This window comes from Gymnoscopelus microlampas (assembly GCF_963454915.1).
Source record: "Gymnoscopelus microlampas genome assembly, chromosome: 5".
Classification (NCBI taxonomy): domain Eukaryota; kingdom Metazoa; phylum Chordata; class Actinopteri; order Myctophiformes; family Myctophidae; genus Gymnoscopelus; species Gymnoscopelus microlampas.
Window position 1 is genome coordinate 46,827,115 of NC_139942.1, and position 16,489 is coordinate 46,843,603.

Sequence of the window (16,489 nt, forward strand, 5' to 3'; positions counted from 1 at the left end):
AAAATACAACCACCCCAATTGTACAAGTTATATTGTATTAACATACTCTACCATACAGATTGGACAAAATTAAGATGTATTGATAAACACTAAAGTTACATAGGGCTAGCCTGGCTTCAGCCCCTGAATCGCTTGCCACGATTCAGGGGTCTGGTGAAACTGTCGAAGGCGGGCTTTTCTCGGTTGAAAATCTAACCGGCCCAATGGGGATGGGGATGATCCAGTATGAACCAATCGCCAAAGAGCCACGCCCCCATCTCAGAGAACGGCTGCACAGAGGGCTTTCAGACTGAATAATGGAGTGAAACGAAATGAAAATTCCGGCTAACATAGTGCTGCTTTTTAAGACACACCTTTTTACACTGACATTTGAGTGTTAATACTTGGCATGTGTTACATTTTCTGTGTTTGATATTTTATACCTTCATTCTAAATACCACATTTTTAATGCATCTTATTATTATTATTATTATCATCATCATTATTATAATCATTGTTATTATTATTATTATTTTATGTTTTTGTTAAGTGATTCATTGACCAGCACTTTTGTTGTTTTATAATGTGCTTTGCAAATAAACTTGACTTGATATGACTGGTTCTGCACAGTGTCTCTATCATTTTGATCAGTCTCAATACACCAAACAGGACAGACTGCCGGGAGTCCTTTAAATGCCAAATACATGAGAAACATAGCATTGAGTTTGGTTATTCCCCTTAGGAGTAGTAAACTGGAAAGAAAGTCTTCCACAATTGATGCTGCAGCTTAGTGAGCCCAAGCTCTCCCTGTGTACACTGTATATATTTGATTAGTCTGGTCTTGCATTGAGTTTTACTTATTTCGGTACGCAGTGATGCTAATCCTTGGGTAATTGTATTTATTTACTTACTTTTTTAACTCTGTATCTGTATTTTCTGCCAACTGCTGTAACAACTGAATTTAGGGTATCTGGACCTTAACAACGTGAATGTACCCAAGCCAAGCATGAATGGTTAGTGCTGCAAAACATAATTAGTGTGTAACGTCTCTGGCAAATAGGGTAGAACACATTTGTTTGCCAGGATAAAAAGAATAAATCGCATAAAGAGCAGACAAAGCAAAACACAGATGCACACAGGCAAAAAAACAACAACAACAGGGGGCTTATGAAAACATTTCACCTCAGAACAATGACATCAAACTGACTAACAAAACGCTGTCAAGAGGTAGATGATGCAATAAAGCAGCCACACAATAAGAACTCCTAGACTCCTGTCATTTAACAGGACGGGATTTCTGTCACACAATTTATATTTAGTCTTTCTAATGGTTCTGCTCTTAATGTATGCATACGAGTAATTTATAATAATAATATAAATACATAAGCGAGTATATCATTTATAGATGTGTATTATAAAAGGGAATATATCTCTGCTGTCGGGCAGAAACCAGCTATGTCCAAAATATTAACATTTCAGGAGATTAAATAAAACAAAAAAACACACTACTGCCTCATCAAAGTTGGTATGGTGACTTTATACGTTGTCCAATACCTGAATGTGTCCTTATATTATCATCACTTTACCCAAATACAGCTCAAGTGGAGTTAGGAGATTTTTGACCATTATTGTGGAGACAACTATCTCCAAAGTTGGAGTTAAGTGGTTTGACCGACAGTTTTGAGGATCAAAAGGAGTTAGTTTTAGTCAGAAGCGCTCTTTAACATGTTTCATTGGTTCAATATTTGTAAAACCCACACACAGACGTAAAGGGTGTTCAATAGCACCGATTTATATTTAAAAAAAAATCCTAAATGAAAGCCCTACTTTGTCTTTCAAGAGCGTTGCGTGAAAGTAGCGGAAATAACCAATCTACCTGCTCACAACACGTCGCATTGTGAGGAGTGGTGAGCTTGTATTTTTTTTAAAGTCTGTGGGTTTTATAAATATTTAACCTATACAAAGTATTAAAAAGAGCTTGTGACAAAATAATTACTACTATCAGGTTCTTTAAGTAATGGCTTTGGACATACAAGGTTTCCACCCAACACAACAGTGCCGTACCAAAGGTCAAAGTAAACAGCCATTAATGTCATTAATGTATTCCTCTGAAGTAAGCCTCTCTACACATCACTGGTATAATCAATTAGGATCAGAATAGACCAGAGAGAGTTCCACTCACAGCGTTTTTTGGGCCAAGAAGTACACACACAAATTGGGTCATTTTTACTCTTTCAGAGCTAAAGCCACAATCCGTAAGCCTTATATCCGTTGTCTGATTCTCCTATTGCAACAATAACTACAACAAAAATGACCCCCTGCTTGTATTGTGTCCAATCCGGTGCTCTGTCCGCTTTGTTTGTTGACATTGTTAACAGATGGCGTATAGAGGACTGGTTAACAGCTTTTTTCGTTGGTGTGAACAGAACCACCTGTTACTCAACATTGCCAAAATGAAGGAGATGGTGGTGGATTTTAGGTAGAAGGGGGCTCCCCCCCTTGTCTCCTGTTCCCATCGAGGGTGAGGATGTGGTCCAGAGATACAAGTGTCTGGGCGTGCAATTGGACAATAAACTGAACTGGACTGGGAACACAGATGTCCTATGCAAGAAGGGCCAGAGCCGGCTTTACTTCCTGAGGAGGCTCAGCTCCTTTGGTGTGTGTAGGACTCTGCTGAACATGTTCTACCAGTCAGTGGTGGCCAGCGCAGTGCTGTATACGGTGGTATGTTGGGGGGGTCGTATCAAGGAATGCGACTGCAGGAGGCTGAATAGGCTTATCAAGAAAGCTGGTTCTGTCCTCGGTACCACCTCCCTCTCTCTCTCTCTATCTCTCTCTCTCTCTCTCTCTCTCTCTCTGAAATGCGGGACATTGTGCTCTGTTCATGCAGGGTGCAGGATGGTTGTAGCCTGGTAAACCCTCCCTCTGGACATCTCATTTGTAATTTATTTCAGTCTGGCATGATCGCCCATTCGGCAATTTGGCTGTGGGCTGGAGTTGGGCGGGAGTAATAGCGTTGACTGACAACCCCTTCAGCCAATCAGCAGTGTTCCCCTTCAGCAGTGCATTTTTACCACCTCCAGACTAATGTGACGCAACAGGACTTTTGAGACTGCCATGCCCAAAATAGGTTGCCTTATTCGGATACATGCGTGTCACTGCCCGCCCCTGCCGGTTCTCTGAATGTTTAGCGGCGCTAGCCGCTCTATACCTTTAGGTATAGAGCGGATCCTGCTCTATACCTGACTTTGTCCGTGTGCGTCAATGTTCTGATTGGTCAGGTGCGTACGTCAACAAAGTGATTGGTCAAGCTTCACGTGACACGTGGCTATAAACACATTATAAACACATATCGATGACAAAATGTATCAAAGGCTCCGCTACCTTCACACTGGGTGTGATTTTTATTTTTAAATAGGCTCTGTCATTATTAATTGACCACATATATGAAGTTAAACAACTAAATTCTATCCGAACGATATCTTAAAGGTAAATTCCGTGCCTCAAAAAAGAAGTTTTAAAAGAGAGGCTAAAACAGCGCACAAAAAACAATGGCTGCCGTTCCATTTTGGTCGGTTGCACTCGGATCCATTCGGGTTCACTCGAACTCGCCACCTGATTGGCCTACTTCCGCTGTCAATCACAGAACGATGAGAGAGGAGGGCCTTTACCAGGCTAAGGACGCTGATAGGCTCGTCCACTTGGTGGACGACGACAAAAAGCCAAACAAGCCTTCATGCCAGACGGAGGGAGAGGCTTTACCAGGCTAGGATGGTTGGTCACCCCAGCTTTAACTGAAGGCTTGTCTATCCTGTGTGGTGCAGTAGTCTCTCTGTCTATCAGTGTTGCAGGCCTCATAGACACGTGTGCGGCTTGTGTTGTGATGTCTCTGTGTACCGCATGTGTGTGGACTGTGGAGGGTTGTGTTGGCTGTGTGTGTCTGTCTGAGGTGTGTCTACACGTCTGTCTGAGGAATTGTAAAACTGGTAGAATCAATGATGTCACCACCGGCATACACACTACACAGTCCTGTATGTGTGGCCGACAGAAGCACTTCCGTAAACGGGGACATCACAGGCCTATCCTTATAGTAGTATAGTATAGTAGTAGTATAGTAGTCTGGATTGACGGCACAGTAGGACTGCAGTAATGCATTCACAAAAATATTAAACATTTTTTTATCTGCTCTGAGGAAGGCTGAGGCCGAAACGCGTAAGCATTCCCAAAAATGAGAATGTGTATCTGAGCCAGTCTTGCATCCTTTATTTTGGAGTTCTGCTTTTTCCACTTCGGTGGTATTTGATTCATATTAAACAACATTGTCAGGGAGGGAGTGTCTATCTTGGCCTACTGCCAGTGTGCACAGACGGTTTGGCGCTGATTGGTAAAGCAGTTTACGAGATTAGCCCTGGAGACACAGGCAGACACACACAGGGGTGAAAACGTAATCTCTCACCCTGCCTTCGGCTGGCGGAGATAAATGCCGGTCCAGATTTGACAGTGTATATGTCACAGAGAGAAAGAAGAGAGAGAGAGAGACAATCAATAGGAACATGAGTGGAGATTGTCGATCTCATGGGAGAGAGGCCATGAACTACAGTAGTGATTCAAAAATGATCAAAGAGGATAAGAAGAGTGAGGGAGAGACTCCAAATTCAAAGACTTTCCTGCCTGTGGCAGAATGGAGCTTTTTAATCTGCAGACAGGCTTTGATCACACAACAACGTAGTGGCACAAAGTAGTGTTCAACAGCAGTCAGAAACTCCAGGCTAGTGATAAATTATATTTACAGTGACCGTCAAACATCAGTTTACGTAAATCTCATTCATGCTCGTATAACTGTTTTTTATATCCTTTTAAAGTGTTGTTTGATATCTTAATTATAACCTGAGGTGTGCTGCAAATGTGGTCACAGTATAGTTAGTCGGTGACAGAGTGCTAAGTGGAAGCCAGGCTGTTAGTCATTATACATTTAGACAGATATTTAGGGAAGCTTCACATACTGCCAGTGACCAATAAAGAACATGTTGAGGTCGCCTTTAAGAAGTGACCGACCAGTCGTCATAAATACCAGATGCTTAAAATGAATGACTATTTTTATACTGAAGAGTTATATGAGGGGTTCTATTACAAAATCTATCCATGTAAACAACCGCTACGTGGCCGTGGTTTGTTTATGGTAATGTTGACATAGTGACGTGGCCGTGGATTGGTTATGGTAATGTTGACATAGTGACGTGGCCGCGGTTTGGTTATGCTCATGTTGTCATAGTGACGTGGCCGCGGTTTGTTAACACCTACATTGCACCGCCGATCCGACTGATATGCCCATATAAGATCTCTGTATATGTCAGTCCTTGTCCCTTCTATGCCCATATATGGAGATTCCTGATGTCATAGGTGTATGCCCATTAATGGGCATATACTGCAAAGCGGCCTGAACTCTAGATGTGAGGGCTGCATAGTTTGGTCAATATTTGCACAGTCTCAAGAGTTATATGAACACTCTGTATTCTAATGTGCAGGGTGAACCAACAAAGCTGAACTTGAACGATGCCCTCCGGCTGTCTGTGTGGAACAGAACCTGGACCAACGGTGCTCTACTGTACGTGACTGTTAGCCAAAGAGGAGAGGATGGTGAAACGGAGGAGAAATACAGTCATCTCCCTGCCAAGTTTCTCTGCAATGAAGTGTCTGTAGGCAAAATACCAGACACTGCAGACAATAACACTAAAGGCTCCATGGAGGGCCCACATAATCCTCTGTAACACGAATATATTATGCACAAGTTTGTTGCAATGCTTTATGGGTCGTTGCAATGTTCCCTCAATAACCCAACGTTTAAGCACTTAAAATCGATACTATTACTTGGCCGGAGTTCCTCAGGGCTCTATACTAGGTCTTACACTTCACTCTACACTAAAATATCTTCGCCGAAAATAGCAGATCTGCAAGCTCGTCACAATGCGTCGCTACACCCCAGAATGGGGATGCAATGTGGTTCAATGTGGTTAAGTACCCTTGAGCAAGGCACTTAACCCCCAACTGCACCAGTGGAGATGGTTAGTGGCCGCGTGGTGTGGCGCGGCATGGTTTGTTTTTGTTAAGTGGAAAATGACCTTTTAAACTGCAACTACTTACAGCACTGCAGGGTAAACAATATAGCCTACGATACACAAATCCTCTCTTTTATACTGCTATTGTGCATGTAAAATTAAACCTCTTTTCTTATGAAAAACAAAATTCATTGTACTGGTCATTTTTTAATGGGTCACAGCATTTTGATTAACGATCATGATATACAGTATATATTTTTTAAATTATCGTCCCTAAATGTTTTATTTATAATGTTAAAACAAGTGTGAATAATCTATCACAAACCCCACCAGGGGAAAAGAGAACACAGGGGAAACAGAGCCTACTGGTGGTGCTGGGGTGGGAGGGGAGTCTTCAGGCCCGTCGGGCCCCAATGGGACCCGACACTGTGAGTTGATTAGGCCCGGGCTCAGGCCAAAGTTTGTATTAATAGATCAGGCTGGGGTCAGCCTCGGACTCATTGAACTTCTTTCCTTTCATTGACAATGAAAGGAGAGAAGTTCAATGAGTCCGAATTATGTTACGTTACAGTAACTCTCATCTCGTCTCTGAAGCCTGATGAATTGGGAGGGAGAATGTGCAGAGGGATGCGATTACTGTTCTTCCCAGCACTCTCAACGCCAAATAAACAGCAGTGAACGAGGCCCATGCAATAAATGTACGCCTACTGTACAATGGATAATTATAGTTTTTGGATATAACGTGTAACGTATAACGTGGATATAACGCATATATCCACGTTATACGCTCACATCAAAGTAAGTAAGTAAGTAAGATCTACAAGAAATCAGCAATCCCATCTTTCCGCCGGTCATCAAATTATTGGCTTAGGAATGCGAGAAATAAATAATAATTCAAGGCTTCATGGGGTGTGTAATCGATAGAAAATAAGTCATTTTTTGGGTGAACTATTAACTTTTAAGCCTGTGATCATGCTGAAAGCCGAATAAACATAGACATAAGTAAATCAATCTTTATTTACTTATTTGCTTCTGGTACATGTGACTTGGCTTTATTCTTTACTACAGGGGTCTTCAACAGGGGGTCCGGGACCCCTAGGGAGTCCTCAGAGTTGTGAACAGCTCGGGTATATCTGCCTGAACTAGCTAACATAACAAGTTTGCGTGAGAAAAAAACAGCAGGTGCGCTTCCTCTGGATGCCTTTTTTGTTTAGGCAGTGGATGCTCAGCTAATAATATAACTCCAATCAAATACCACCCAAGTGGAAAAAAGCGGCAATCCAAAATAAATGATGCAAGGCTGGCTCAGATACACATTCTCATTTATAACAGGTTGTGTGCTCAGTGAACCGACCCCCGGGTTAAACGAAAGAATTTCAATAAAATTGTACGGTGCCCCGTCATTTCATGTCCCCCTCCTAGGCTCCTCCCATCTCTGCACTGCCGATCTTTCTGTACCCATGGTTTAAAGGTGATTCCTTTCCATGAAATTTCAATTTACAGTACCCCAAATCGATGTATGTACCTACAGTAAGTCATCAATCAGAATAATCAAGGTATTTGTACCTATTCAAGAATGAAAAAAAAAAAGAAAAGAAAAATCAGCAATTTGCCAAAAGTACACCCTGCGTATGTCACTGATCACATGACCTCAATCAATTCTCCAGTTCTAGGCAACATAGAAGGGGGGGGGGGGACTTTTTTCTTATTTCCACACAACAGCTCTAAGCTGTATTAAAGACATAGTTCAATGTTGAAAATGAGTGGTATTCCCCTTTAATTATCAATAGCTGATGACTTGGCTTTACTGAAATCATGTTTGTTCACACAGTCCTCCCTACACTGCCCTGTTGGTTTTTGCAGCGGACGTCATCTATTCTATGCCATCTGCAGACACTGTACCTGGGCAACCTGGCACTTCATCTCTGCCCACTTGACCTCCCAGTCGGCCTTGTCGTTGGCATAGGACTGCTGCAGCTGGCACCGTCTGGTCTCCTCGTCCCTCAGCTCCACGCGGAACTCCTCCAGGAGGCCCCGGAGGGCCTGCAGCATGCGACGGTTCTCCCCGAGCTGCAGAGGAGAGAGGTCAGACCAGGCTATCAGGACCCACGTACAGCTTGATCGGCATGCAGCAGGGGCATCACGGCCATTCACTGTGCGTACGACGCGACACCCTCACTCTCATAGATCCGTAATTTCATACCCCCCACTTTAAAAAAAAAATATATATATATATATTTTTTTTGATTTTTTTGAATAAATCGGTAAAATCAGGCAAAAATAAGAATTAAATAACCTAACCCTAACACCGAAATAAAGTAACCAAAACACGAAAAAAAACTAACAAAATCCGCCCAAAAAACGTTTTTGAATTATGAAAATATAGAATTTGACAGTTACAAATGTTTTTCACGCTTTTTCAAAAATAGCAGATCTACAAGCTCATAGCGCGGCACTCGGTGCTGTGCTATGAGCTTGTATATCTGCTATTTTTTAATAGCCAAAGTGTAAAGTAAGGGGTATAGTCCACCGAAAGTCCATCCCCCCCACCTTCTGAGAGCCTGTGACGCCCCTGGCATGCAGCCACGCACGCACGCACACAGGCGTGCACACACACACACACACACACACACACACACACACACACACACACACACACACACACACACACACCCATCCGTTCTTGTTCTGATATGTGTGGAGAACTTTGAAAATTAGCTTTTTTCTTCAAAATCTTCAAGCAGACTTTAAGCATCGTCTGAAGTCAGTCTCCTTCTCCTTCTCGGATTTAAGAATGACCATCTGTGCTAGCTGTAGGACATACTTACTGTATGCGAGTGCTTGCTAAGCAAATTACGCATTTCCCCCGTCTCAAGCGTATCAAGTTTAATATAGCCTACTGGGCTAGCTTGTTGGAAATCGTCGGTGTCGGGCAGAAACCTCTTATCTCCATATTTTCACTTTTTGTGTTTCTTTTTTGTGTGTTTTGTGTTAAAGTGAATGCCCTACGTGATCAGTCACACTACAGCATCACTCAAAAACATCAAAAGTACCTGATCCACAAGCTCGAAACGCAGCGCGAATCAACACGTTTTGAGATTGTAGATCTGCTACTTTTGATACTTTTGAATTTTGAATGCTGAAAAGTAACAGTTTTGGACATATGAGGTTTCTACCCGACAGAGACGAAATGATGATGAAAACTCTTTTCATCAGATCATCACACGGACTGAAAATACAGTCAAAATACTTTGTTAAAAAACATGACAAAGCAGAGGAGCACTTAGAGCTGCTACTAAATAATGCATTCAAGACAGAATATTTCCACGCTTTCTTTTGTTTCCAACCGCTTCACACAGAGACTAAGTAGACCACGATGGCATAGAATTTGTTTGTGGATAAATTCAAACTGTGACATAATAATATTATCCCATACAAACACTGTCCTGAATAGCCACTGGGTGAACACTGGCTCCTTTGTCCTCTGTAGCTACAGTGTACAGTGATCCCTCTGCTTTTTGTGTGAACGGCATAACATCAATATGAATGTAAAGGAATCGCTGCCTTCGTGGCGCTATCTAGGTCGTTCATTCTGATTTGCATACTGTGCCAAACAGCCCTAATGAAACGTTACTTTGTGCTCAATAACAATACGCAACATGTAAATAATAAACAGATGCTTTTCAATTAATTCATGTGAAAACCTTGAATATTCAAATCCGAATGGCAGTGCCATTATTATTCAACACTGCTATGTTTCTGGGAACAAATACAGTGAGACCTCTAGTAAAACCGTTGCACACACCTTTTTATAACGAGTGGCGGAACTCTAACGCAAAGCGCTTCGTCTTCTTTAGTTTTATGCCAGCTTTACGCCAAAAGACATTACAAGCAATTTGACTTGACTAGATCTGCTATTTTCAAAAACATCTTGAATTTATTTTTGGACCACCATTTATTTTTAAATATTTTGAAACATGTTAACAACACAAGTCTTATATGGGGATCCCTGGAACTATATGTTTTCAGAAGGGGTTCTTGGACCAAAAACATATTAATTTGGGGGTCCTTGGCGTGAAAAAGTTTGAGAACCGCTGCACCAGAGGACTGTCCTTGAACAAGTCGTCCAGTAGTGCTGCGGGTCATCGCTAATGTCCAGACCTCTGAGCAGGAAGTGAAGCGTAAACGTTACCTGTCTCTGGTGCTGCAGTCGTTCAGGGGACGGCAGCAGGACCACCGGCACCGGCTCACAGATGTCCCCTGGGGTCTGTGGGGTGTACAGTCTGTCCTCTCGCTCCGGCTCCCCTTCCACCGGGTCCATCATTGACCCCAGCTCTGGAATACCCTCCAGCTTCTCCAACTGCAACGGAAAAAATACATGGCCTTGACATACATGACCACTTTGGTTTGTCTAGTTTAGCTGCACAAGAATTATGTTGAATTGAATTGAATGCATGTATTGTTATTGTACAGTGTTCAATGAAAGGCAATAAGATTGTGTTGACGGTAGAACACAAGTAAAGATAACAGTAAAAACACCAGCAATGATCAATCAAATATTTAAAGTTCCTTTCCGAAGTTTTATGCCTGTTGTCTCCACCTCTCAACACTGTCCAAACTGAATGCGACGCATCTAGTCCAATCCAACTCAAAACGTTATTGACATTGTCAACCACCATCGGTATCCTACCCGACAACAGTGTCTGCATGTCTCAATGGAAGAGTAGGGAGACCACCTCCAACCACTGCACTAGTTATATTGTATACTAGGTTGGTTTAAAAAAAATGATCTACTACTATTCATTAAAATAAGCCCTGGATTGCTGCTTTAATGGAGGCTTATGACAGGACAGGACAAATGAAAATCATTAAACTAATTGAATAGAATAGATTCAAAGCATCTGTCACTCAACAGAGGGAGGAAGACAAATCCATGAACTGTACATCCGCATAATATGAAAAGCGCTCAGAATTAATAGACTCTCTGGCCAGAAACTTCAATGTATCAAACAAACAAAATAACAAACACAAACACAGTCACTCAATCACCTAGGAAACCAATTAGCCAAACAATCAATGAGTCCTGTAATGCTACATATTTCTTCAAGGGGTTGTGCGTGTGTGTGTGTGTGTGTGTGTGTGTGTGTGTGTGTGTGTGTGTGTGTGTGTGTGTGTGTGTGTGTGTGTGTGTGCGTGCGTGCGTGCGTTCGTGCACACGCGTGCGCACGTGCTCAGAGCCTCTCCTTCTTGTTTGAAGTAGTGAAGAATCAGACATGCAGCATATTTTCTCCTCATCAGTTTGCTCCTAAAGACAGACTTGATTCTTTCCAGTGCATGAGCTGTGTCAGTCTCTCTCTCTCTCTCTCTCTCTCTCTCTCTCTCTCTCTCTCTCATCCAACAGGATGTCTCATTCTTTGTACTGCTGAATAAAGCACACAAAATCGAATCATGTGGATCTCAGGATCCACATGGGAACGGTGTGCCTCCAATGTGGATCTCGCAATTCATGTGGCCAGCCTATGACGTACCAGTGACGCATGATGACTCCACCAAGATGTCTTTTTTTCCCTGTAGCTTGTTGAGCATGTTTCTAATTGTTTATGATTGGGACCGACGCGGTTTTGAGAAATCCCAGCACCGTGGCGTGGTGCTGGGCATTTACCTCGCGGTCGCACGTGCGCTGTTATTCTCTGCTAACGGAGAGCTGAAATATTTTCAACTCGGCCGTGTGAAAGCACTTTTGGCGAGCGCCTTGGCGTTTTCAGCCGGGGGAAAAAAAACCTCAGTGAACACTGCGCCTTACTGTATACATATTTCAAGTACATGTATATAAAACATAATGTGAAATCTGCACGGCTAGACTCCTGCAGCAGAGCCATGCGATAAAAACAATCATAAAACTGGCACCTGAAAATAAAAATGTAATGTCGTACTGTATATGGCGTGATTCAATATGGAGCCTACTTTTCCCTGAGGTCGGTTTTGAATGGTAGCTGTGTGCAGTTCATTCCTCCACTATAAAATCATAATCTGTTGTGAGCTCGTCGTGAGTTGGGTAGTTCCGTTTCCGGCAGTGGTGTAAAGTGACTAAGTACATTTACTCAAGTACTGTACTTAAGTACAATTTGGAGTATTTCCAATTTTCTATACTTTTACTTCTTTTAAGTACTCATTCTGCATAATGAGTACTTTTACTTTTGGTACATTGTGACCTGTGTGTGTTTGTCTCTGTGTGTGTGTGTATGTGTGTGCGTGTGTGTGTCTTCCTATCCATCTCACCATCTCTGGGTGTGGCGACGGCGGCGTCTCGTCGGCGGTGTCGGCGCGTCGGCCCAGCCTCCAGTGCATGAGGATCCAGCGTAGCTTCATGTAGCAGACCACCGTGTTGTGCCGGAACAGACGCACCTCCTGCTGCAGCAGGGACCTCTCCTGGAGCCAGGGGGCCTCGGGGGGCCCCTGCAGGCCCTGCAGCTCCAGGGCCCCGCGCCGCGCCTCCAACCTCAGACGCTCGTCCTCCTTGAATGACGAGCATGGTTATTATCAGTCAGTGGTGGAAAGCAACTAAGTACATTTACTTAAGTACTGTACTTAAGTACAGGCTTGAGGTACTTTACTGGAGTATTATCCAATTATTATCCAAAAGCCTCATTTTTTTAAAACTAAAATGTGTGTCCCCCCCCTGAAAGGACATCTGACAATTTACTGCATTGGTTCTCAAAGTGGAGTCCGGGGACGAGTCCGGGGACGTACCAGGGGAGTCCGGGGACGTACCAGGGGGTGGAGTCCGGGGACGTACCAGGGGGTCCCCATCAAAATTTGTTAAAATGTCGTCACAATCATTTTAACCACTTTTTAACCATATTTTATACTTTGGCTATTCAAAAATCGTGAAAATGTGTGCAAATCTTTCAATAAACTGTATATTTTTTTAAAGCCAACATTTTTTACTCAAATCTTTGCTTCTGGAGGTTCCTGGCACAAAAAAATATGTTATAAGACAGGGGGTCTGCAGCCCAAAAAAAACATAATTTTGACATGAAAAGGAACCAGTGCTTTACTGTACCTGAGATAAAGAACCAATAGCCTCCCTCTCCTCCTGAGCCAATCGTAGCCTCCGCTCGTGATCCAGACGGAACTGGATCTCAGAACCAGACGTGTCCCGGAGCTGAACCCACAACCACAAGACAGCATAGCACACAGTTACTCACATTAACATGATCTTTTTTTTGCAAAAGTCGATTTAAGACCCATTAAGACCTGAGGCCGATTCTACAAAATATCTCCTAAATCCTGTACAGTTTTCTGGAAAATCGTACTATGTTTCTATGTCAGTGGTCTCAAACTTTTTCATGTCAGGGACCCACCAAAATGTATATGTATTTGGCCTCCGACCCCCATCTCAAAATATTTTGTTCCAGGGACCCCCAGAAGCAAAGATGTCAGTAAAAAATGTTCTCTTTCTTTTTTTGCACAAATGTTTGCACACATCTTTACAGTTTTGCGCTGTAAGTGATATGAGCTTGTATATCTGCTATTTTTGAATAGCCAAAGTATAAAATAATGCTTTTTTAGCTTAAATCTAAAATTACACGGATGCTTTCCCGGGTCTTAATGGGTTAAATCAGCCATGATGTGTTGTTGAATAATGTAACAGTCAAAAGTGAAACACATGTGCCAGCACTTTTATTGTCTCCCGTGAAAGTCTGTCGCAGCGCCAGACTTTCAGAGTGAAAACTTGAAAACAGACATCGCTTGCAAGATCTGGTCTTCCTCACGAGAACAGATTCATTAGAGGACACACAAAGGACTTTAAACGCACCCCGGTATCCGTCAGACTAATTAGTTTGATATTCAAGCTACATCAAAGCTTTCCGATTCAACCAAACACTATATAATTCATGCCGCACTGGCAGCCATTTTCTCCGTAATACCAATAGATGGAGGGTTAAGCTGAGCTGAGCAGGCTTATAACCCCAAGGTGCCATTATAAATGGGATGGTAAATGTACTGGGCTGAGCGAATTAACCGATTAAGACCTGAGGCCGATTTAAAAAAATGACTTAATCCTAACAGTTTTTTGAAAAATATATAAAAATATTTTTTCACGATTTAACAAAAATAGCAGATCTACAAGCTCATAGCGCGGCACTCGGTGCCGTACTATGAGCTTGTATATCTGCTATTTTTGAATAGCCCAAAGAAATCTAAAGACGCGTTCCCGGTCTTAAAGGGTTAATGACAGAGCATCATATGGGTTAGCAGTTTTATTTGCTGAATGTCGAGATAGAAACAGCGACACAGGCGGACTGTGCAATTTTCTACTTGACCTCTTTTTCAACACTTGCAAAAAAAAATGTAGAAGGGGGAAATGGTATATTAATGCCTATGGTGCTTTGAAACTAGAAAAGAGGGCGAGGGTCTTGTGTACTGTGTACTGAGATCTGTAAGCCAGGACACGATACCCAAAATACCTCGCCTCTCTCATTTACAATTCATAATTACAGCCTGAAAATAGCTAGTTGTTGTTCCTCTTTTGATTTGATATGCTTCCAACTCTGGCACTATACTGCATAGTATGGATTTACAGCAAACAGACCAAGCTGCTCAACATGCACAGTCTGCCCCAGGTTCACCTCTCTCTCATCCCAATGTCAACCACTAGTCACATATAGGACTACAGCACAATATACAGTATAGCTCTAATCCTGCTAGTCACATAGGCCTACAGCACAGTACAGCTCTAATCCTGCTAGTCACATAGCTCTAATCCTGCTAGTCACATAGGCCTACAGCACAGTACAGCTCTAATCCTGCTAGTCACATAGCTCTAATCCTGCTAGTCACGCATAGGCCTACAGCACAGTATAGCTATAATCCTGCTAGTCACATAGGCCTACAGCACAGTATAGCTATAATCCTGCTAGTCACATAGGCCTACAGCACAGCATAGCTATAATCCTGCTAGTCACATAGCTCTAATCCTGCTAGTCACACATAGACCTACAGCACAGTACAGCTCTAATCCTGCTAGTCACATAGACCTACAGCACAGTATAGCTCTAATCCTGATAGTCAAATAGACCTACAGCACAGAACAGCTCTAATCCTGCTAGTCACATAGGCCTACAGCACAGTATAGCTATAAACCTGCTAGTCACACATAGGCCTACAGCACAGTATAGCTCTAATCCTGCTAGTCACATAGGCCTACAGAACAGTATGGCTGTAATCCTGCTAGTCTCATAGGCCTACAGCAGTGGTGTGTTCTACCGTGTTACGCAATATACATACAGTAGTATACCGTCCCAGACAATTTGATATACATCATATACCGTCTACTAACCATTTCATTCGGCGTATATGTGCGCATGTCGTGCGTGTGCAGGGAATTATTATTTACACCACTGGCCTACAGCACAGTATACTGTATAGTAGCTCTAATCCTCCTATAGGCATACAGCATAGCCCTAATCCTTTCCCATTCATTCACTTGTACCTCACAGACTATACATCCTCTTATAGCATGAGGGGAGGTGGTGGGGAGCTCTGGATCTCACATCCACTCCTGCCAGGAGGACACTGTATTATATAACGGTGTACGGTGCAATTTCTCTATGAAAGCGAGTATGATGCAGCGAGCGACCATAGCCTGCAGCGTGCTCTGTGACTAAGCTCTTTTATTGACCAACACAGTCGATTGATTGATCGCGATGGATCCAATACAATGCTGGCAATAAAATGCTGACACCAGTCATGGCTCATCACTTGCCCCTGAGCACATTTTACAAAATGAAATGGACATTCTAAAGATGAAAGGGAGAGAAAAATGTCTGTGTCAGTGACATCAAAACGTCAGTGATTCAAAATGTAGTAACGGCTAATATTTTTACTTGCAGCGCTTTAATATTTTTCACTCATGTCATTCAGTGGTAATACTTTTGGCACAACATTATTTATGCTGAATATTCATTTTGTCAAAACAAGTAAGCTAAAAGTCCTGAGCAAAGCCATAATAAATTTAATCAGTGAACACATTTTCATATAAAAGGGTATTTTACAGTAGCTAATAGCCATTTCATGGGGCTATGTTGATTAAGGTGATTCCAGACGATTTGCTGAGTCAAATCACACCACAGTGGGGCATGTGGCAGTGAGCTGATTAATGTGCAGCATGCACTGTGCAGACTCACTTAATAGACCATGTGCATACATAAGCACAAATATTCATGTCAATACAGCAGTAGCTGTGTCATTTGGTTTAGAGGACGACTTCCTGGATGTTAACCAACTGTCTCTGTCTTCACAGTGTATACGCAAAATCTTTGCTCTGGCATAATAGGTAAACATGTATAGAAATAACTCTATTCGCTATTCCCATTTTAGAACTACTGTAGTAAACAGATACTTGCAAGTTTGAACACTCAAGTTAACAGCCTACTGCTAACACCCAACAA

The 16,489-nt window shown here is 42.5% G+C and overlaps 1 protein-coding gene across 4 annotated transcripts in view; it reads right to left on the reverse strand.

Annotated features, from left to right (window-relative positions):
• mtcl1 (microtubule crosslinking factor 1) overlaps positions 1 to 16,489 on the reverse strand; it is a 90,226-nt gene that overhangs the window by 15,134 nt on the left and 58,603 nt on the right. For 3 of the 4 annotated variants that reach the window (XM_084057745.1, XM_084057743.1, XM_084057746.1), the window contains 4 exons: positions 13,099 to 13,200; positions 12,315 to 12,551; positions 10,228 to 10,395; positions 7,938 to 8,105 (listed from right to left, as the gene is read on the reverse strand). In XM_084057745.1, the coding sequence (XP_083913871.1) occupies positions 7,938 to 8,105; positions 10,228 to 10,395; positions 12,315 to 12,551; positions 13,099 to 13,200 (675 nt within the window). The remainder of the gene's footprint in view (positions 1 to 7,937; positions 8,106 to 10,227; positions 10,396 to 12,314; positions 12,552 to 13,098; positions 13,201 to 16,489) is intronic. The other variant, XM_084057744.1, reaches the window with a different exon arrangement.